This window comes from Barbus barbus, assembly GCF_936440315.1.
Source record: "Barbus barbus genome assembly, chromosome: 12".
NCBI classification, from domain to species: Eukaryota; Metazoa; Chordata; class Actinopteri; order Cypriniformes; family Cyprinidae; genus Barbus; species Barbus barbus.
Genome location: NC_136740.1, coordinates 28,371,867 through 28,392,027, shown reverse-complemented (window position 1 = coordinate 28,392,027; position 20,161 = coordinate 28,371,867). Strand labels below are relative to the sequence as shown.

General features: G+C 37.4%; 3 protein-coding genes across 5 annotated transcripts; 1 reads left to right on the top strand and 2 right to left on the bottom strand.

Annotated features, from left to right (window-relative positions):
* Window positions 1-781: 781 nt before the first annotated feature.
* LOC306877757 (ragulator complex protein LAMTOR2) lies at window positions 782-2,730 on the bottom strand. The gene is made up of 4 exons (XM_079429706.1): window positions 2,561-2,730; window positions 1,858-2,020; window positions 1,508-1,597; window positions 782-1,425 (listed from the first exon to the last, which is right to left on the bottom strand). The coding sequence occupies exons 1-4, from the start codon at window positions 2,626-2,628 to the stop codon at window positions 1,369-1,371; spliced, it is 378 nt and encodes a 125-aa protein (XP_079285832.1). The 5' UTR covers window positions 2,629-2,730; the 3' UTR covers window positions 782-1,368.
* A 307-nt stretch (window positions 2,731-3,037) lies between these two features.
* On the bottom strand, window positions 3,038-10,153 carry LOC306878111 (ubiquilin-4-like). Its single transcript, XM_079430234.1, has 11 exons — window positions 9,868-10,153; window positions 9,175-9,326; window positions 8,890-9,050; window positions 8,006-8,268; window positions 7,662-7,820; window positions 7,265-7,490; window positions 6,907-7,046; window positions 6,725-6,808; window positions 6,524-6,639; window positions 5,837-6,041; window positions 3,038-5,008 (listed from the first exon to the last, which is right to left on the bottom strand). The coding sequence occupies exons 1-11, from the start codon at window positions 10,012-10,014 to the stop codon at window positions 4,856-4,858; spliced, it is 1,806 nt and encodes a 601-aa protein (XP_079286360.1). The 5' UTR covers window positions 10,015-10,153; the 3' UTR covers window positions 3,038-4,855.
* A 1,895-nt stretch (window positions 10,154-12,048) lies between these two features.
* On the top strand, window positions 12,049-17,432 carry LOC306878420 (transmembrane protein 176A-like). Of its 3 annotated transcripts, none has more exons than XM_079430767.1 (8): window positions 12,049-12,157; window positions 12,252-12,364; window positions 12,774-12,997; window positions 14,273-14,389; window positions 14,511-14,567; window positions 14,692-14,919; window positions 15,124-15,243; window positions 16,071-17,432. In XM_079430767.1, the coding sequence occupies exons 3-8, from the start codon at window positions 12,824-12,826 to the stop codon at window positions 16,131-16,133; spliced, it is 759 nt and encodes a 252-aa protein (XP_079286893.1). In that variant the 5' UTR covers window positions 12,049-12,157; window positions 12,252-12,364; window positions 12,774-12,823; the 3' UTR covers window positions 16,134-17,432. The 3 variants fall into 3 exon arrangements, with proteins under 3 accessions (XP_079286893.1, XP_079286894.1, XP_079286895.1); XM_079430768.1 differs by having other exon boundaries at window positions 12,069-12,157; window positions 12,252-12,375; window positions 16,071-17,146; XM_079430769.1 differs by lacking the exon at window positions 12,049-12,157 and having other exon boundaries at window positions 12,306-12,364; window positions 12,796-12,997; window positions 16,071-17,146.
* The last annotated feature ends 2,729 nt before the right edge of the window (window positions 17,433-20,161 follow it).

Sequence of the window (20,161 nt, the reverse complement as noted above, 5' to 3'; positions counted from 1 at the left end):
CGTGACTTTTGGTGCACTCAAGTCAGGTCAAACAGGTAGGGCGAGCGCAGGTGCAGTCATTTGAAACTGGGTGCAATAGTGCACCTGTTCAGCCAATGAAACGACGCCATACACACCATATGCAACCAATCGCTTTTTAAAGCAGTTTCTCCCAAGATCAGGAAGGCATTTGCCAAGGAAAAGCCCCTCCCATGGTGCATATTTTGGATTGCACGGTTAATTATTTCTTGAACACAAATATTATACAGTTTCTGCAGGTTTTATGAAGATAAATTTAAGACCAAGTAAACAAAATATAAGGAATAAATAGAATGGAACACAAAACATCATTATGGTACGTAATCTTATGGCTCCCAACCACTAGAATACGGAAATAACTTTTACTGCACCTTCTGATCACGCTACAAAAAAAAAGTGATGTTCTTTATCAGTATTTTTGGCTATTGTCCAATGGATCAAAATTAAGCTTTCCCGTAGCTCAAATTGTAGAGCATGACACTAGCAACACCAAGGTCATAAGTTCGATTCCCAGGGAAAGCAAGAGCTGATAAAAATGTAAAAACTGTAACTTGAATGTAATGGAAGTCACTTTGGATCAAAGCATCTGCTAAATGCATAAATGTAAAACTAAGTGTTTATGATTTAAATTAGAACAAATATCTGCAACTTAATTCAAAGGGGAAAGTCGTCATACCCCATTGACAGATATTTGCTCTTGTTCTAAGCATAAACTCATTTAATTTTGCTCATTTTCTCAGAAAACAAGAATTCATATCTTTTTGAATCTTAAGTAAATGTATCTTGATTTAATTAACGTTTAGATATTTGTACTGGAAAACAAAGATATTTATTTTTTACATTGCATGCAACATTTAATGTTTTAAGAGTTTCTGAAGATTTTCTGCTCTGATTTAGGATATTTATGGCCTTAATTTTCAATAATGGGACTTTAGACCTATTTAAAAATGCAAAAACCCTGATTAACAAAGTGATAAAGTGTTATTTCATCTTCCGATACATTATTTTATACACTGCATTATTTTGGTTCAGTGAATATTATTCTAGACATAATTAATAAAAAGCAGCAATTTCTCGTGTTTTGAAGCTAAAACAACAACATGTAACAAAAAGAGAAATTTATTTCATATTGTTGACACCAGACACAGCCTGATCACTGACTGCCAAAATCCTGAGACAAAGAAAAGATAATAAAAAGGGAAAATGCAGTTCAAATGTCATTATTAATGTTTATGCAAAGCATTATTTTGGATCTAATAGCCACACAATTTGATATAGCAATCATACTGAGTATGCAAATAAATAAAGTCATAGATAATATATTATGAAGGCCAAGATCTTCAGTACATCCTACGACGCTGCCACTTGTGTTAGTGGTTCCTCGAGGTACTGCACTAAAGCTTCAGCCTGTGAACATAAACACAATTACTATGGTTGTTTATGAAAATACATAATTAAGAGCTATTATATATTATACACCAAATCTCACCTTAGCTTTAAGCATCCCAAAGCCTACGGTCTCCTTGGCATACATGCAAAGCAACAAGTTTGCAACACGTGTAATGGCCACCCTGCCCTCCTGTAATGACGGAGAAAATGCAGCACATTGTAAAGAAGACTACTGCAGAACAATACAATAGTTCATCATGTTAGTATTATTTCTAGCATGGTGTAATTTAAAAGAAAAAAGCACATATGTTTGGTAAATCCAGACATGGCCTATAGCATCTGCTGTGCTGAATTTGTGCATATCTTGTATAATGCATATGTTATTGCATATATCAAAGATCAACCTTCGCAATCATTTACTATAACCCAACTGTACAATGACATTCCTACCATACAATCCATCAGGATGAATTTCAGTTTGTCCTCATTAAAGGCCTGGTGTCCATTCTTGTCGTAAGCTGCCCAGATGTTGCTGGCAATGGCTGCGGTGACTCTTGCATCAGTGTCTCCATATCCAGAATATGCCAACAGAGAGCCTTCGTTATTCAATAACCTAAAATAAAAAACAAAAAATTAATTATTTTTAAAAGCATACATGAATTTAACAAATTCATAAACAACTCTTACTTTGACCTGTAAAGTGGTCAAAAAACTAAAACCAATATCAAATGGGATCTGCAAACAAAGTTTCTCTGAACAAATTCACTTTTCTTCATGATTTTTTTGTGGATGTATGAAGTCACACAGATAAACATTAAACAACAAATGTATTTTTGTGTAATGTTTGTGCTTTAAAGTGGTGTGTGTAATATATTTATTTAAAATAATGGGATTTATTTTGCTCTAATGTCAAAGATATTCCGATATTTCTAAATATAGCTTAAGTCAATCAATCACGTTTGAAGCTACTATATAAATATGACATTTTTAATGATTTAACATGCATTAAGCAATGCCCAAACGCTACAAAATACCTTACTTTTACCTCAAGAGAGCATGTTAATAACATAAATGTGCAACATATTATTGGCTACCAATTTATCTGCCAGCTAAAGCTACTGATAAGAAGAAAGACTGAATTTTAAATACTCACAGCGTGCTTTGTACGCCACTGGTGTTTGCTTGACTGAGTACTTGTGTTAATGCTTTAGGACGCAACATAATTTGAAGAAAAACGGCAATAATGCGTTTAAAATGTACGCGAGATTATAGCAAGAACTTCCAGCAACCCAACAAGAACATCAGCTGACTTCTAACTTCCGCGCTGGTGATTCATGGGAAATGTAGTATCATGGAAGCGCCTAAGAACTACAAAAACGTGGCCTACGTCAAAACTAAACGTAGCATGACTTATTTGTTTTTCGGGTCATTAATAAAAAAGTAAAAGACTTTCTTATATACTGGAGATTTATAAATGCTTTATCAAATAGAAAATAACGGCAGTACTTCTGTTTTGTACAATTAAATTAAAATTGTAAGGGTATTATTATTACTGACGAATATCTTAACTTCAATCTTCCAACTGGTTCACCCTCATTAAGTCACAACCTGGTTACAATACACTGTTCATATGCACTCTTAAATACAAATATCCTTTATTGACTTCCTTGGTTCCATGAAGAACTTTTAACATCCACAGAACCTTTCTAATGCACTAATGGTTATTTTATTTTTTTTAAATGCTCTTTAAATGATTGAAATGTTCTTTACACACAAAAAAAAGGCATTTAAGAATTAACTTATCGGTTCTGAGGAACCCAAAACAGTTCTTTTATATCCGATTTCACCCTTTTTGAACCTTGATTTTTAAGAGTCTATGATTTCCAGACTTTAAATGAAGTTACATAACTGTTTTAAAGAATGGTTTATGATAATTGCACCCACAAAAAGCAAATGTTACAGCTAAGCATAACAAAATCAAAATTCACTAAAAGATTCAACATGTTTCCTTAATCTTGGAAATCACAGTTTTAAAACGGCAGATTTTCAGTTCTCATTAAATGAACAAGAAATTAGATTTTTAAAAAGTTAAGATATCTACCTAGAGCAATCCTAATGTCTAAAGCTTTGTGATTGATTGTGAATTTAAATGGTTATATAACGCATCAACAAGAACAAATGACTTGTGTGACCTCCACATTAATTAGACAATAATTAAATATATTGTGGTTATAAGAGAATGATCATGCAATACTTTTTAAACTTCAAAAGTAAAATTGCAAGGTGTCATGCAGCCCAACATTGCAAACATAAAAAACAAACCAAAAAAACATTGGATTTAAGACAAAAAGAGATGCTAGAAGGAACTACAAACCCCAATGAATGTTGGTTTCTGTAATGTAATTCAAGTAGAATAAAGAGTGGATTATGGACGTGCAGCAACAAAAAGTTAAACACATTTTAAATTCACAATAAACCTCAGCTGTCGGGTAGCACTGAGAGAAGCTAGCATCACTATCATGCTGTAACCCATCGTTTTGTTTTTTTGCCAGATCAACTTGAGGATGATGTATTCAGTCCACAAAACAAAGTGTGTTCCAGGCACTAGAATACTTCTATGTCAAAGCATGGTCGAAACAAATGGTGTCTGCGTTCGCCGATGCATGTTAAGCTGAGAAATATTTTATTGATGCTTTGTTACAACCTTACCATATGACAAGCCTTTACGGTCAATTCACGTACACTCCTCACAAAGGCAAACGACTAAAGAGATGACTGAATATCTTTTCCAAATCTCATCTCCAAAACTCATTCCTTTCTAAAATAGCTGAAGTGTAAGCGATCAGAGTCAAGGTGTTATAGTGATCAGACATATTCATGTCTATTAGATTTCGATTAACACATCAAAATGTCAAGGAACGCTCAAATCAACTGAGGAGGGTGGAAGGGGAGTAAAGGGTAAGCTCTACGTTTCTGCAATAAATACTGGTTTGATCAGGCATGAATTAGGAGAAACAGAGAGAAATTAAGGAAACCAAGCATTTTCACAGAAGACAAGAATCCCTCTGGGCCTCGGAATTCAAGCGTATGGATTTTATTCCCCTAACCACTGAGTAGTGCCTCAGGTGAGTGTGTTCTAATTGTAAGGAATGGTAACTCAAACTTGGTAAGCTTTGTCCCATCTTATTAGTGATGAGGGGTTAGTGTGATGTCATTCCACAGCGATTCTGGTTTGTTTGTTTTGTTTTGTTCAAGGAAACAAATTTGAAACCCTCATTGCTTTTTGATTCAGAGATTGACTGATCGATGCAAAAAAAAAAGCAAAAAAAAAAAAAAAAACACACGATTGGAGTAATTGGAATTCTGTCTATGTGGGGCTTGTCAGATTTTATGTGATGAGGACTATGTTTGCTTCTTGTCTCCCTTCGCACGCTCTCAGTTGATGGAATTAAGAAGGCTGAGAGCCGAGCAGTCTTTCGATGGCGGCGTTGATGTCGCCCCCAGTGGCGATGAGGGCCTGAAGGTTGGCTTCCCTGTTGATGAAGCCCATGGCACTCAGCTGCTCCAGCTGTTGCTGGAAACGCACTTCCGGAGTCGGAGTCTGCAAAACGAGGTGAAAAGAAGTGAGCACAATCAAATATACACAGCATACTCAGTGTTTCCCACAACATTTGGGAATACAGCTTTCAAAATGTTGCACATTTTAAAATCTGCTCCAGCCCATTTTCAGTGTCTAACCTGAATGGAGTAACAAGTCTCTGCACTGACTGATTTGAGAGATGCCATAAAATTATAATAATTATTATTACACTCTGATAGTTTTATTAGTAATAATAGAAATCTGTGCATTATTCATAAGTCAATAATATATTATTATTGTATTACAACTGCACTGTAAAACAGAAGTGAAAATTTATTATTTTGTAATAAGCATTTTTCTTTACAACTGGGAAAATTACAATACTTTAATTTCTTCACTTGTGAGAGTGAAACCCTCAAGCTGTTATTAGTGGAAACCTGCCGTTTCAGCGAAAACAGGTTAAGAAATGGGTCTCATTACAAATCTGGTGAAATACTGTTATCATCTGTCTACAAAATTGTGGATCGCAAGCGGATCGTGAGAAAACTGTGCACCTTGCTTTGAAACACTTAACACAACAGACTATATACTTAATTAAATCACAGCCTTTTGCAATTAGGGCACTATGACATATTGTGCATTTGATTTTAGTTCACTTGACAGATGCTCTGCCAAAGGAATGGCACAAAACACATTGTCAAAGACATTTCAATTTATGAGAACGTAAAAATATTTGTTTCATTATGAAACTGTGCCAGGACAGATTAGACTGTAGCAGGCCGCCAGAAGGCAGATAATTAATGGAAAACACTGATAATGTTATTAACAACAACCAAAAAACGTAAGTACCGATGCATTCCCTCCAGCAAACATCTGTAGCATCTGTTGCATGAGCTGCTGCTGGGCAGTGTTTGGTCCAGCAGCGGGGGCGGGGGTTGGTGCGGGGGTTGGTGCTGGGGCCTGGCCTGAGGGCGGAGGGTTCTCAGGGGTCACATTCACCCCTGTGGGCAGTGGGGCACCAGGAATACCAGCAGCCATCCCACCAGGTATCAGACTAGAAAGAGACAAGTGACATTTAATTTGTAAGGTACAGATATTGCCACACTGTTTGTTTAGATTATGGGTCTGTCAAAATGTATATAACTGGAATAAAAAAAACATTTAATAAGCACAATAATAAGCTTCCTTTAATCTAGAGGAAGCTGCATTTACTTGACGACAAAGCCAAGAGGGAAATAAATAATAGAAAGAGGATGTGTTCTTTAGGGTTTTTCACTCTGTAGAGAACAAAGTAACTAAGCGATATAAAAAAACAACTCAAAACTTCTAATAATTTAAAATACTTCAAATTATCCGTTTCAATATATCAACTTAAAATTCTTATTCAGTGCTACTTAACATTTGTGTAAAACATGATATATTGCCATTCAAAAATGTGAAAATAAATAAATAATTCACACATATACATATATATACACATACACATATATATAAAATATAAAAACAATTTAAAAAGATTTGGAACTGGAAGTGCACCTGGGCATGAGACCAGGGGCTTCGGTTTGAAGGGTTTGCAGTCCCTCCTGGATCTGCATTAGGGCTCGCATGGCTCGAGGATTTGTCATGACAGAAAGAGATTCTGGGTTCTGCATCTGCAAGTGAGTCAGGAAACCAAGTCAGTTAGCAAATGAAACCTATATCCCATAGACAATCTACAACAACGCCAACTGGACACACCTGCTGTAGAAATACAGGTAACTGCTGCCTCATTTGATCCTGCAGCTGTGGATTTCCGGCAAAGAGAGGGTTGTTCATCAACACCTGAATAATGTTTAGATTTAGAACAATTAATAACAGATCATTATAGTAAATTAAAAGTTCTTTGAATTATGAACTTTTGGGAATGATGGTCTTGCTACCTGTGAGGCAATATCAGGATTCTGGGCCAGGGACTGCATCATAGTGCGCATATAAGGAGCAGAAAGCATGTTCTGCATAAGCTGAGGGTTCTCAGAGATCTGTTGCATTAAGCTCTGCATGCCAGGACTGTTGAACATACCTAACAGCAAACCACAATAATTAGATAGATAGATAGATAGATAGATAGATAGATAGATAGATAGATAGATAGATAGATAGATAGATAGATAGATAGACAGACTGCTATAACCGTGCACTCATATTACCTGCTTAAATTCTACTACAACATATCCTCAATAAAATCCATGGACCTTATTTTAAAGTTAAAAGCCAAATGTTTACATAATAGACCATTACCGTTTCCAAGGCTAGAGGAGCTGATGCCCAGAGGGTTGGACACACTGGGTGTGGTTGAGCTTGTGGTGGAGCTGGTGGTGGTAGCAGTCCCAGAGGTGGTGGTGGCAGCAGCAGCGGTGTCAGGGGGACCCCAGGGATTTGGCAGGGGCTCTCGGTTTTCTGTCCTGGAGGGCTGTGTTCCGGAGTTATCACCATTTCCCAATGCCGAGAAGGGGTTATTTCCAAACTGTCAAGATGATGCAATATAGCATATAATGTTGCATATAATTTCATATGAGTGTTAAGGGTTGACAGTGAATTTGACAAATTTAATATTTTAGGTGACAATTTTTTTTAAATGAAAAATACATTATTTTCAAATTAAAATATATTTTTAAAATCAATTAACTTATCTGACCTGTTCACGTGCAGCACTAAACATGGGCTCTTGAATATCTGTGTACATCCTCCGAAGAGCATTGTAACCCCCGGGAATACTCTCGAGGTTGCTAAGCGCCCGGTCCTGGTTACGCATCATCTCTTGCATCATGGCTGGGTTTCGTGCCAACTCCATTGTCTTGACAAGAAAGAAAAGTTAATAAAAACAAATCAGTTCCTTAAATAATGTAATAAAGCAAATGCACACCTTTTAGATGTGCAAGAACTTTCTGAAGACAAAATATTACTGCACACTACCTTAAGCATTTTATTATTGCAAACAAATCAAGCAAAATACCTTCTAGTACGTATCCAATAACATACCTGTCTCATAAGCTCTGGGTTGTTAAGCATATGTGAAATCTCTGGGTTGCGCTCCATCAGTTGCTGCATCTGTGGGTTGGCCACTATCATCTGCCTCATCAGGTCAGGGTTGGACATCATGCTCTGCACAAGCGGGTTCTCCATGATCTGAGACAGCATCTCAGGGTTGGACATGAGCTGTCGCTGCATCTGCTGCTGAAGCTCCATGAAGTTGGCAGATCCCATACCGAGGTTAGCCAGGCCCGACATGTCACCAAACCCAGCTGAAAACATACAATGAGAACCAGCGTAAAACAAATGCAAAATAAAAAGAACATAATACTATATTAGGTTTCACAACATTTGTGTTTGTAACAATTATTTGTAGAAAAGGAACTAATTTAAATCATAGAAAGTGCTACATCGCAACATAAAATATTGTAAAATCATATTGGGAAATAAGCAAACTACAATATAAATAAACAAACTTTATACAGTATATATCAAACATTTTTAAATATACTGTATTTATTTTTAGAATTTGACAAATACAGTATGTGTGTATAATTTAGATTTTTTTAATTTAATTATATTTTGTATTCAGCATTTTTATTAATGTTTTTTTAATATTATTTATTTTATCTTAAATATTTGTTTCAGTTTGTATTTCAGTAATTTTAATACTTCAATACTTCTCTCAGTTAGCTGCCAAGGCAACATTTCTTTTCATTGAGATTTTTTGTCTAATATTTATATTTTATGTCAATTAGAAAAAAAACAATGTTTGTAGTTAACAATAACAATACTGGTCGCAACAGGAAACACCAACAAGATTATGGAATTACACTTAAAACGGGAACAACGGGCTGACATCTCATATAAACAAACTCAAAAACATTACTCACCTAGTATATTGGGTGGCTGTGTCGGGGTTGGGGACGGCCCGCTGCCCTGGGGTGTGCCCAGGTTGCTGACCGGGCTGGAGTTAGTGCTTCCAGTGGTGTTGCCCTGTGATGGTCCTGGGCCAGAAGAGGCAGAAGTCTGCGAACTACCACCACCTGAAGTCCTACAAACACAAAACCCTCTAAATGTAAGCCACCAATAATGCACAGGCACTATTCTACAACACATTATGGCTTTGCATGTGAAAATACCAGTTATGTTTTGACCCTAAAAGCAGATCTTCTCACTTTTGTGCTGTTTTGATGACCAGGTGAACCGTGAGTCCGTCTTTAATGCCATGCTGGCTGAGCGTGTCTCCGTCCTTCAGGATCTTACCGGCAAAAATCAGAACCAACTGGTCCTGCTTCGCCTTAAATCTTTTGGAGATTTCCTCTTTAAACTGTTAAGAGGACAAAACATGCGGGTTATATCATCACACGTGAAATCAGATCAATACAACCTCACTTTTGTGCAACATCACAGTCCCTTTTATTAAACCTGATCTCGTAAACATCAACTGGTCAAATGAACTAGCAAACACTGCTAGCACCACCTTTACAGGAAATGCTATCTAACACGTTCTTTAATTTACAAATATAGTCTTGCAGTCAACAATACAATACAAAGCAAAACAGAAAGAGCGCGACCGAAGATGACAGACTAGAACCTTCTACCCGAGCAGGCCGTTTCTTTAACGAGAACAGCGAGTTAGAAAACCCCACTCTACAAGCGTCTTAAAAGACCAAAAACAATGAACAAGATGCTCAAAATAACCTCATTTAAGTAACAGCAAGAGTGGAAGTCATTCTAAACATCCCCTGCGACGATTTTCGGCTTTGAACTGTTCGTCGTCAATCGTTAGCTCTCCGGCTAAAGCTGTTAGCCGCTGGTGTAACGAACGCCCGGTTGATACAAACAACAAGAAACCGCGAAAAAATCACCTGTGCGACAGATGAATCCTCGGGGATGGCTATTTCTTCTTTATCCTTCGGTGTTTTGACGGTGACCTTAATGATAGTCGCGCTAGCGGCGGCATTTTCCTCAGTGTTCGTCTCCACGGCAGGATCCGTGCCGCTATTCTCCGCCATCTTTACTCTTCTTTTACTTCATTACATCATCGCACCAACAAGCAGCGGGGAAAAGCGCTGCAGACGCCGATTGTTCCACAGCGCCCCCTGGCAGCCTGGAGTGTCATTACTGCTCTCCCTGGATGAATACTCCGCGGTTATTGGCATTTTATGTGTGACATACGATCGACAAACACATCTTCCAATGTAACACAAGTATCAAATGTATTTCTCACATTTTTGTTCCACAGGCTGCTCAAGAAAAAGGGGTATATAAACATTTAAAGAATGTTCGACAGCCATACACTAATAGTAAGTGGATCATTTAGCTTCTTGTTGAAGATGAAAGTGTGGCCAAGTATGGTGACCCATACTCGGAATTTGTGCTCTGACTGCATTTAAACCATCCAAGTGAACACACACACCGTGAACACACACCCAAAGCAGTGGGCAGCCCGGGGAGCAGTTGGGGGTTCGGTACCTTGCTCAAGGGCACCTCAGTCGTGGTATTGAGGGTCTGCGAACCTAGAGAGCACTGGTTATTCACTCCCCCCACCTACAATTCCGAGATGGTCCTCCCTGCAGAACACAAGATCCAGGGTCCACCTTACATATATCTAAACCTGCCTGTCTCCACCCCCGATCCCTAAACCCACCCATCTCCACACATAAACCTACCCATCTCCACCCCCTGATCCCTAAACCCACCCATCCCCACCCCTAAACCTACCCATCTCCACCCCCTGATCCCTAAACCCACCCATCCCCACCCCTAAACCTACCCATCTCCACCCCCTGATCCCTAAACCCACCCATCCCCACCCCTAAACCTACCCATCTCCACCCCCTGATCCCTAAACCCACCCATCCCCACCCCTAAACCCACCCATCCCCACCCCTAAGCCTATCCATCTCCACCCCCTGATCCCTAAACCCACCCATCCCCACACCTAAGCCTATCCATCTCCACCCCCTGATCCCTAAACCCACCCATCCCCACCCCTAAGCCTACCCATCTCCACCCCCTGATCCCTAAACCTACCCATCTCCACCCCCTGATCCCTAAACCCACCCATCCCCACCCCTAAACCTACCCATCTCCACCCCCTGATCCCTAAACCCACCCATCCCCACCCCTAAACCTACCCATCTCCACCCCCTGATCCCTAAACCCACCCCTAAACCCACCCATCCCCACCCCTAAGCCTATCCATCTCCACCCCCTGATCCCTAAACCCACCCATCCCCACCCCTAAGCCTATCCATCTCCACCCCCTGATCCCTAAACCCACCCATCCCCACCCCTAAGCCTATCCATCTCCACCCCCTGATCCCTAAACCCACCCATCCCCACCCCTAAACCTACCCATCTCCACCCCCTGATCCCTAAACCCACCCATCCCCACCCCTAAACCTACCCATCTCCACCCCCTGATCCCTAAACCCACCCATCCCCACCCCTAAACCCACCCATCCCCACCCCTAAGCCTATCCATCTCCACCCCCTGATCCCTAAACCCACCCATCCCCACCCCTAAGCCTATCCATCTCCACCCCCTGATCCCTAAACCCACCCATCCCCACCCCTAAGCCTACCCATCTCCACCCCCTGATCCCTAAACCTGAAAAAGTTACAAAAAAGTTGGTCCTCTTGGGTTGTTTTGATAATGTTCTGTAGGCCACAAATAAAAAGTAAGACCTCTGTACATTTGTTTGTTGCAAATTTACAGCCAATGAAATGTTTACATTGGCTTGTTGGGATAATGACAACAAAGTTTCCGTACTGAATTAGCATAACTGCACAAGTTGTATAGTTAATAATATCTTTAAAAACAAATTACATTATACTTTGATTTCCTTAAATATAGTAGAAATTGAGTAAGACCATGTAAAAGGTGTGTGGACGTGTATTAGTGATCTGGCCACTTGGTATAAATGAGAAAATAATCTGGCCCTCGTCACTATCAATGAAACTATCAAAGTTACCCATCCCTGCCTTTTACGAACCCGTTCTTGCTCTACTACCGTAATACCAATATATAAAAGATAGATGTCACTGTAGTGTTTCCTTGTCTACAGTAATCAATCATATACAGAAGCTTTAGATTTGTCCTGACTCACTGAAATCTTTCTTTCATATGATATTCGAGGTTGTGGAGTAAATGTAAGTAACATTTGTTATTATTAACAACTTGCATCTTCAATTAGGCCTACTAAACAGTATATGAATTCATGAACAAAATTCCTGTTGTTTACAGTTTATGAGGAAGTCACTGCCAGGAAAAATCAAAACTCCTCCTCCTTCAAACCCCACAGAGAGTCGTGCCATTTTCCCTCAACTGTACTGAGATTCATAGACGTGCTACACAAGGTGAGTTTAAGGTAACATTATATTTCTTAAGTTTAATAACAATAATTTCATATACTCAAAACTAAAATATAAAAAAGACCAGAACGTTAAAGATAATGAACAAACTGAACCACAACTTCCTTATAGGAAACAGCGCAGGTGGATGTTTGTATTGTTCTTTTATGTAGGCACTTACATAAAACTTTTATGTAGACGACAAAACTTAAGTCAGCAATGCTGTTTTGATAATCAAACATGCTGTGTAGAATATTAAATTTGCATACTATCCTAAAAAAAAACAGTTTTAAGTCTGTTTAAAGTGTTAAAGTTCTTTTTTTTCATCCTGATATTATGATACATACTTGAAAACTGATTCTGCTGCGATAGCAATCATTTGCTGTTCTTATTATTTCATGTTTTTAACAAATAGGTTAATTGTTACCTACTGGAAGGTTGAAGTCCATCACTTCCATCTGCAGCATGACTCTGGCAGTGTCTCAGGCTGAAGGACTAACAGTCCTCACCGTCACCTCAAACCCAAAGAGCAAATGGCCCCTACTGTGCCAGATTCTGGGTTTTCTGTGCTACAGTCCAGTGTGCTCTGTGTCTCGGGGTATGAAAGGGACGCTGAAGGATGTCCACACAGCTTTTGGAGTGAGTCAGACATTTTCATTCATTCCAAAATACCTTTCTGATATTTTTAGGTCTTGTGATTTTCACATACGTTGGATACTGTTTTGACAGAACTTAATAAACATTCCATGTAAGATGCTTACACCGTTTTTACGCTTCATAATGTTGCAATTTCCAGGAGCAGGATTGGAGACCCCGGAGTTAGATTGTGTTGGGACAATGTTTTTTTGTTTGTTTTTTTAACACCAATGGAGCCCCTAAGGGGCATGGTTTTTGTTAAATGGGAAAAAAATATATTTCATGGATTTTGCATTCACTTGCTAAACTGTTGTTTCTCACTGAGAAATTTTGCATTGTTTCCACCACAGGATAAAAATGTAAAAACAAATATCCTTAAATGAAAAGTTTTTTTTTTTTTCCTCTCAATTCTAAATTCAGTTCAGACTTTTTAGGTTATATCACCAAGATTATATCTTGCAATTATTTTTTTTATTAAAAACTATATTAAAATATAATAAAATATATTAAATTTAACTTTTTTATTTTTTGTGTTAAAAACCTAATGCAAGATATAACCCCACAAATCTGAGAGGAAACGTCAGCGCTACCTCACAATAGTGAGGAAAAATTATTTTATTTTTTTATTTTGTAGCATAAGCAAAAACAAAAAAGTCAGAATTGACTCAGAACCTTGGAATTGTAAGAAAGTCAGAATTCAGAAAGTCAGAACTTATATCTTGCATTTCAGACTTTTTTCCTCAGAATTTGAGGGGGAAAATTTTCAAATTGTGAGTAATAAACTCAGAATTGTGAGAAAAAAAATCTGAATTGTAAGATAAAAAGTCCCAATTACTTTTTAATTAAATTTTTTTCCATGGCAGAAACAAGCTTCCATACTTTTGTGATGGAAAGAACATGACATGAGAGGAGCAAGCACAAAGTATCTTGGGGGAAGGCAAAGCTTTTGTGAGAGAACGCACAATTATTGAAATATAATTTTTCCTCTTTTCTCACCCCCAATAACTATGTCCCCTTTATAGGGGCTCTGTACAAAAACATTATGTGCAGTTTTTGGAGTAGCTAAAATCTTAGTTTTGGTTTTGGAAAATGAACAATTTAGTTGCAATTTTTTAGCCTATGCAACGAAATGTAATTTATTTTAGAAACATTGTCCAAATACTTTATTATTAAAAAATGTTTGCTTGTCCACACTGAGAGCAAAAATGAGATTGGTTGACTTACAGTGTCATTGTACCAACTTGGTATGTTCTTAACTATTGGTTTCTTGTTCCATAGGTTGTGCAGATGATAATTGGTGTCCTCAATATTGCTGTGGGGATTGTGTTTACATGCCTCGAGTATTACTGGAACATGTATAGAATAGCCAATGGACCCTTTTGGATTGGTAGTGTGGTACGACAAGTCTGACTTTGATCATTTTCATGTTTATATATCAATTAATGTTGTGCAGTGCCTGTCAAAAAGCATTGATATGTTCAAAATCAAAAGCATTTTTTTATTATTATTATTATAGTTCCTTGTAGTTGGAATCGTGTGTATTCTCACAGCGAAGTTTCCCACTTCTTGTCTGGTAAGTGTTTATCAAAGGCATTTGTGTTTTTGACAGTTCTAGTTTTGCTGGTTTATTTGTATGTGTGCGTGTATGTATATGTCAGTATGTATATATATATATATATATTGTTTGTGTTTCACAGCTGATAATTGGGATCATTCTGAATGTAGTCAGTGCTGCATTGGCTATCACAGCTGTTGCACTGTATTCAGTGGACCTTGCAAGTGATCATACAAATGAATCCTGTGAAAACCGCAGTTACTATTATTCACGTAATGATGGATATGGTTATGGTTATGGTGATAAAACGCCTTCCCCTGAAGATAGTAGGAGAGAAGAGATGTGTCTGTACTACAAGAATCTCAGTGAGGTAATGATTATCTTTCTTTTCTTTAGATGATGTAAGACTAGCTACAGCATATCAAATCTTCCAAACATACAAGTTGTCCATATGATGTGCTTTTTTCCAGGTTCTCTGAATAGGTATAGGGAGCTATTGTGTTTTATTGATTTACTGTAAATGACTTTAAGGATGATTTTTAAAATGATGACACTCTACTCTTTACCCACCCAGATGATCTTCAGAGGACTAGATATCATGATGATAGTGCTGTCGGTCCTTCAGCTCTGTGTGACCATCAGTTTCTGTGTTTTGACTGGGAAGGCTTTGTGCAAGAAGGATGAAGATGTAAAGGTACTGTATGATCAGCACTATTACAACAATCAATCAGTCAAATAAGATAAGATAAGATAAACTTTATTGTCCCGAAGGAAATTTGGGTTGGACACATACAATGCAATATCTGCTGTTTTACACAAATAACATACTACGTACATTTAATACCTACAGCAACCCCTCTCTTCCTTCCCCATGATATATAGTGAACCACTAAACTGCACCCTACCTATTGTGCTGCACACCTATGTCTTTATATATTCACACACAGCAGATAAAGGGAAAAAAATATATATATATATATATATATATTATAATTGTTGACATCTAGCTAACTTATCATTTAATGCTTTAATGGACAGTGGGACAAAGGAGTTCTTAAAACGATTAAGCCTACACTTAGGAACTCTGAAGCGCCTTCCCGAGGGAAGAAGTTGGTACTCAGAGTGAAGGACATGAGTGGGATCTGAAATAATTTTTTGAGCCAGTATAGAAACTGTTTCTTCAAAAAGAGCCTGAAGTGTGGGATACTGCTTAACTCCCATAATTTTCATGGCTCTCTGTATTAGCCGCGTAATCTGGGCTTTCCAATGTACACTAAGGTTGCCAAACCAGGCTGAGATGCCGTATCGCAAAATGGTCTCGATTACAGCATGATAAAAGAGAAGCAGCACTTTCTGGTTAACGCCAAAGACCCTCAACCTGCGAAGAAAATACAATCGCTGTTGGACCCTAATGCAGACATTTTCAACCTGGACACTCCATGCCAGTTTATTATTAATCCACTGATTGTGAGAGTTTCAGAGAGCTGCTCTGTGTGTTCATGATTGTTTGTGATTTTGCAGTCGGTGGAGGATCCAGAAGTTCACAAGCCGCTCCTGGAAGACGCCACTGCTGGTGCTGTGTGACAAGATAAACGCACAACATAATCAAACGTACTCTTTGTGCTTGTAATGCAGTGGCATTTTGTGTCTCAATATTGTCTTGAAATGATTTAAAGTAGATCTCCTCCATCCGCAACACTGTTAAATTGCATGTTTCTTACACTTGTTTTTTTCCTTTTACAAAAGGGTCATCATTGATCTTTCTCTCTCTTCATGTAGATTAGTGGGTGTTACCTTTTATTACTTTTTTTATGTAATTTTTGGGGCTGCTAATTTAAAAATAAATGACTGCAGCACTTTGGCATCAACCCTTTTCATGTTTTACATTTTTTACAGCTACTTAGTCTTTCTACTAAGTCTACCTTTTGTTCAACAATGAAAAACTAAAACTAATATAAATATATACATCATGCATACAGTTACCAACTGGTTGCAAATGAAGTTGAAACAGGTTTTGAACAGTTTTCAAAAATGTATTAAACACAAACACAAAACATATATCCCTTACATACATGTCAAACACACCACCTTCACTAAAAACACTTGTGATGTGAAGAAGATTCATTCATTTCATTACTTTTATAGTCTGAAAAGACCATTCAAGAAAAACTCGATATAGGATACACAATGCTGGATCCACTAGCATGTCAAGAGAAAATTGTTATTTTGATAATACAATGTCCATAAAATGAAAGTCAACTTCAGTTTGTATTCGGGGATGAATTATGCCTTTAATTACATTTAAAAAAAAACAGCAATGCAATTTAATATATTACTATTCTTGTAGTTTTAATACATTTAATGCAGCCTTATCAATCCTTTGAGTGGGCTTCTGCAAATCCAGTCCTATCAGAGCAGCCTTGAAAAATACACAAGTCACAATAGTAATATTTCTTATATTTATTTCGAGAGACCTGTGCCATAGCTTCGTGTTGGTCTACTTGTTGCTCTGCTAGGTGGCCAGGGTATGAATACTTATGCAATGGAATCATTTCAGTTTTTTACTTCTAATAAATTTGCAAAGCTGCTACAAACTTGCTTTTTGCTTTGTCATTATGGTGTATGGAATGTAGATTGATTTGGGGTGGAAAAAAGTTATTGTAAGCAGTTTAACATAAGACTGCAACATAAAATGTGGGAAATAAAGTGGTATGCATAGCCATGGGATCTAGGGGTGCTGAGGGTGCTGCAACACCACACGTCTGGGCAATGCCCCCAGATCTTCCTTGTGCCCTTCCAGATTCTTTTTGTGCCTCTCGATCATCCCCAGGATACTTAATTTTTGTGATAGTTTTGTAATTAATTACATATTAAAATGACCAGAAATATACCTAGTGCGGTTGTATTTTGCTTGCGTGCCTCTCAGCCTGGGTCCCGCATACTTACAGTTCCCCCTCACTGACAGAATTTAATTGAAATGTTCACATGATATTACCGTAATTTTAAATTCAGACTTGTAAAAAGCACTCACATCCTCGTCCTTTTTATGAGTCGTTTTACAAAGCTTTTTCACTTCTCAAGACTGCCACCGACAATCACATAAACACAATAGCTCTGTAATTGTGCTCAAACCACTGTAGCCTAATGTAATCTATTAACTACGCACAGCATAACGTTTTGGGCAAGTACCATGTTATGTCATAAAACACTTTAAAAGACTGAATTTGTACTTAACCTGATCTCACGTTTAATAAACATACATTTTAAGTTTAATTATAATGCCGTATGTCCACGATTATTCAAACAAAGAACAAATTATACAGTGAACAAAGAACATTACATTTTCAAATCATAGGCTATAATAACTGAATTCAGTCTAGCGCGTGTGAGCACTCTAAAAAGAAGAAGCTCCAGTTATAATAAGTGAAGCTGTCTGCAGTGTAAGATGAATGAATCTCTGTACATCTGCACTTTGTTGTTTCTGATGAGAGAATTCACCAAAGTGAATTCAGTCAGTGAGTGCACGCACTGACCAAAACTTTGTTAAGTAAAATCCCCTTAAATGATAGAAATATTAAAGAAAAAAATTATTGAACTAAAATCACAAAAGCACAAATACATATTCGGTCTCATAACTCTGTCTTCATTCATTTGTATGTTCATCTATAAGAGTTTGGGCTGTTTAATATTAGGATTTTGTCTAAAATCCCCCACCGTGGCCCCGCTCCGCAACATCAAGCCCTGCACGCCCCAGATAAAATATATTCCCACGTCTATGGTGGACGTTTTTATGCTGTATTGTTTAATATTTGTTAATATCAGCAGTGTTTAATATGTCTTCAGTTGACTACTCGGGTTCTTTAAATTTCAGGAAGAACAAAAAGGAAAAATGAGATTCACTGAAAGCAACAAAACAGCTCCACCTTCAACAGATCAGGATCAGATCAGAGTCAGCTTTCAGTCTGCACTCTCAATTTACATACTCTGTTATGCACAAGGTGTGTTTGAGTTTACTGTGTTTCTTAAGATCTGTAAAGTTCACATGCTATTAAAAAGTAAGAACATTGTAAAAGGTGTGACTTGAATATTAACGACTACTTTTTAGCAAGCACACATCAGCCTTCACTTCTTACAGAAACGTTGATGCAGTCAATGAGAAAACTAATCCAACTTTTAGTTCCAGTTTTTAGTTGCAAATGTTTATACAAGCAAATTAATTTATTACAAACAATGCACTGAAACTTGTCATGGTTGTGGCCACAGTGCGTTAATTTTATATGACTAAAATAAAATATTTTGGATATATTGCAAGAAATTAGAACCTGTCATGATCAAGTATGTGTTAAGTAAAAATGTCATTGCAGTAGCTGTGTATATTCTTAATTTTACATCTTGACATTATTCAGATTCCTGACATCTTGTGGCATAACACTATATTTTTCTCTTGTTCCATAGATTGTGGAAATTATAATTAGTGTCTTGATTTTTATTAATTATAATAAAACTTGTTTACAGTTTTAAGGAAGTCACTGCTGGGAAAAATTAAAACTCCACCTTAAAGAAAAAAAAAACCTTCTTCACTTATCTGGGCTGAGATTCACAGACGTGCCACACAAGGTGAGTTTAGCGTTTCTTAAAATTATTAACAATAATTCAATAAACCTAAAAACAAAACAAAAATAAAAAAGACAAGAATGTTAAGGATAATGAACATGTTACTTTATATTTCCTCCAACAAAAAACTTTAGGTGTGACAACTTAACTCAGCAAAGGTGTTTTGATAATCAGATATATTCATATTGTGTGTAATATTCAGTTTACAATCTATCACAAAAATTCAAATTAAACTTTGAGTCCATTTAATCTGTTAAAGTTCTTTTTTTTTTCTCTTCAGTAATATGAATATATGTACATAAAAACTGAATTCCCTGCAATGGGAATCATTTGCTGTCCTTGTTTCTTGCAGTCTAGAGGGTTTGGTATGAAGGTAGATCAGTAGCAAAACTCGAGGGCTTGTTGATCTGAATGTGAGAACTTGTCATATTAACATTCGTATTTGTAAGTTGAAATTTACACTAACAGCTCTGATCTGAAAAGCTGAATCTTTAGATTTGCACACACAGACAATAATCAAAACACCTGTGTTTTGGAGTCGAAGTTGCAGATTAATAGTTACACATGTGTAGAATGACATTCACATAAACAAAATGACACACGCAAACGTGTGCTTTTGCGCTTTACTTCAGTTTCGCTGTAAAACCTCAAGTCAGCACTTAAAACCTCTCAGATCTGACAGTACAACTTCAAATCTTAGCGCTTTGACTTTTGCTACTCCTTTTGCGGTATTCCTGTAGCAAAACTCACTTGTGCACTTGTAAATGCAGATGTGAGAGCCCAGAGCCGGGGGCGGGGTTGGGCTGCTAATGAAGACATTTTATTGGTCGATGCCTGACCAATGAGCAACGCCAGCCATCGCGACTTGCCCTGCAGAAAGAAACATGCATTTTATGCATATGTATCAGTTATTTGTAAAACACTGGAAACTATTTTCATTGAATATCCTTAGCTTATACAGGATTTTAAGACACAGCATTCATGGAAATGGATCTTTC

Excerpts from the sequence above, each read along its gene's own strand:
- LOC306878111 (XM_079430234.1), bottom strand. The coding sequence starts at position 10,014 with ATGGCGGAGAATAGCGGCACGGATCCTGCCGTGGAGACGAACACTGAG. Across the intron at positions 9,051-9,174 it reads GTCATCAAAACAGCACAAAA|GACTTCAGGTGGTGGTAGTT; the intron begins GTGAGAAGATCT and ends TTGTGTTTGTAG. Across the intron at positions 7,491-7,661 it reads TTAGTGCTGCACGTGAACAG|TTTGGAAATAACCCCTTCTC; the intron begins GTCAGATAAGTT and ends TCATCTTGACAG.
- LOC306877757 (XM_079429706.1), bottom strand. The coding sequence starts at position 2,628 with ATGTTGCGTCCTAAAGCATTAACACAAGTACTCAGTCAAGCAAACACC. Across the intron at positions 2,021-2,560 it reads AGTGGCGTACAAAGCACGCT|GTTATTGAATAACGAAGGCT; the intron begins GTGAGTATTTAA and ends TTTTTATTTTAG. Across the intron at positions 1,598-1,857 it reads TCATCCTGATGGATTGTATG|GAGGGCAGGGTGGCCATTAC; the intron begins GTAGGAATGTCA and ends CCGTCATTACAG.
- LOC306878420 (XM_079430767.1), top strand. The coding sequence starts at position 12,824 with ATGACTCTGGCAGTGTCTCAGGCTGAAGGACTAACAGTCCTCACCGTC. Across the intron at positions 12,998-14,272 it reads ATGTCCACACAGCTTTTGGA|GTTGTGCAGATGATAATTGG; the intron begins GTGAGTCAGACA and ends CTTGTTCCATAG. Across the intron at positions 14,568-14,691 it reads AGTTTCCCACTTCTTGTCTG|CTGATAATTGGGATCATTCT; the intron begins GTAAGTGTTTAT and ends TGTGTTTCACAG.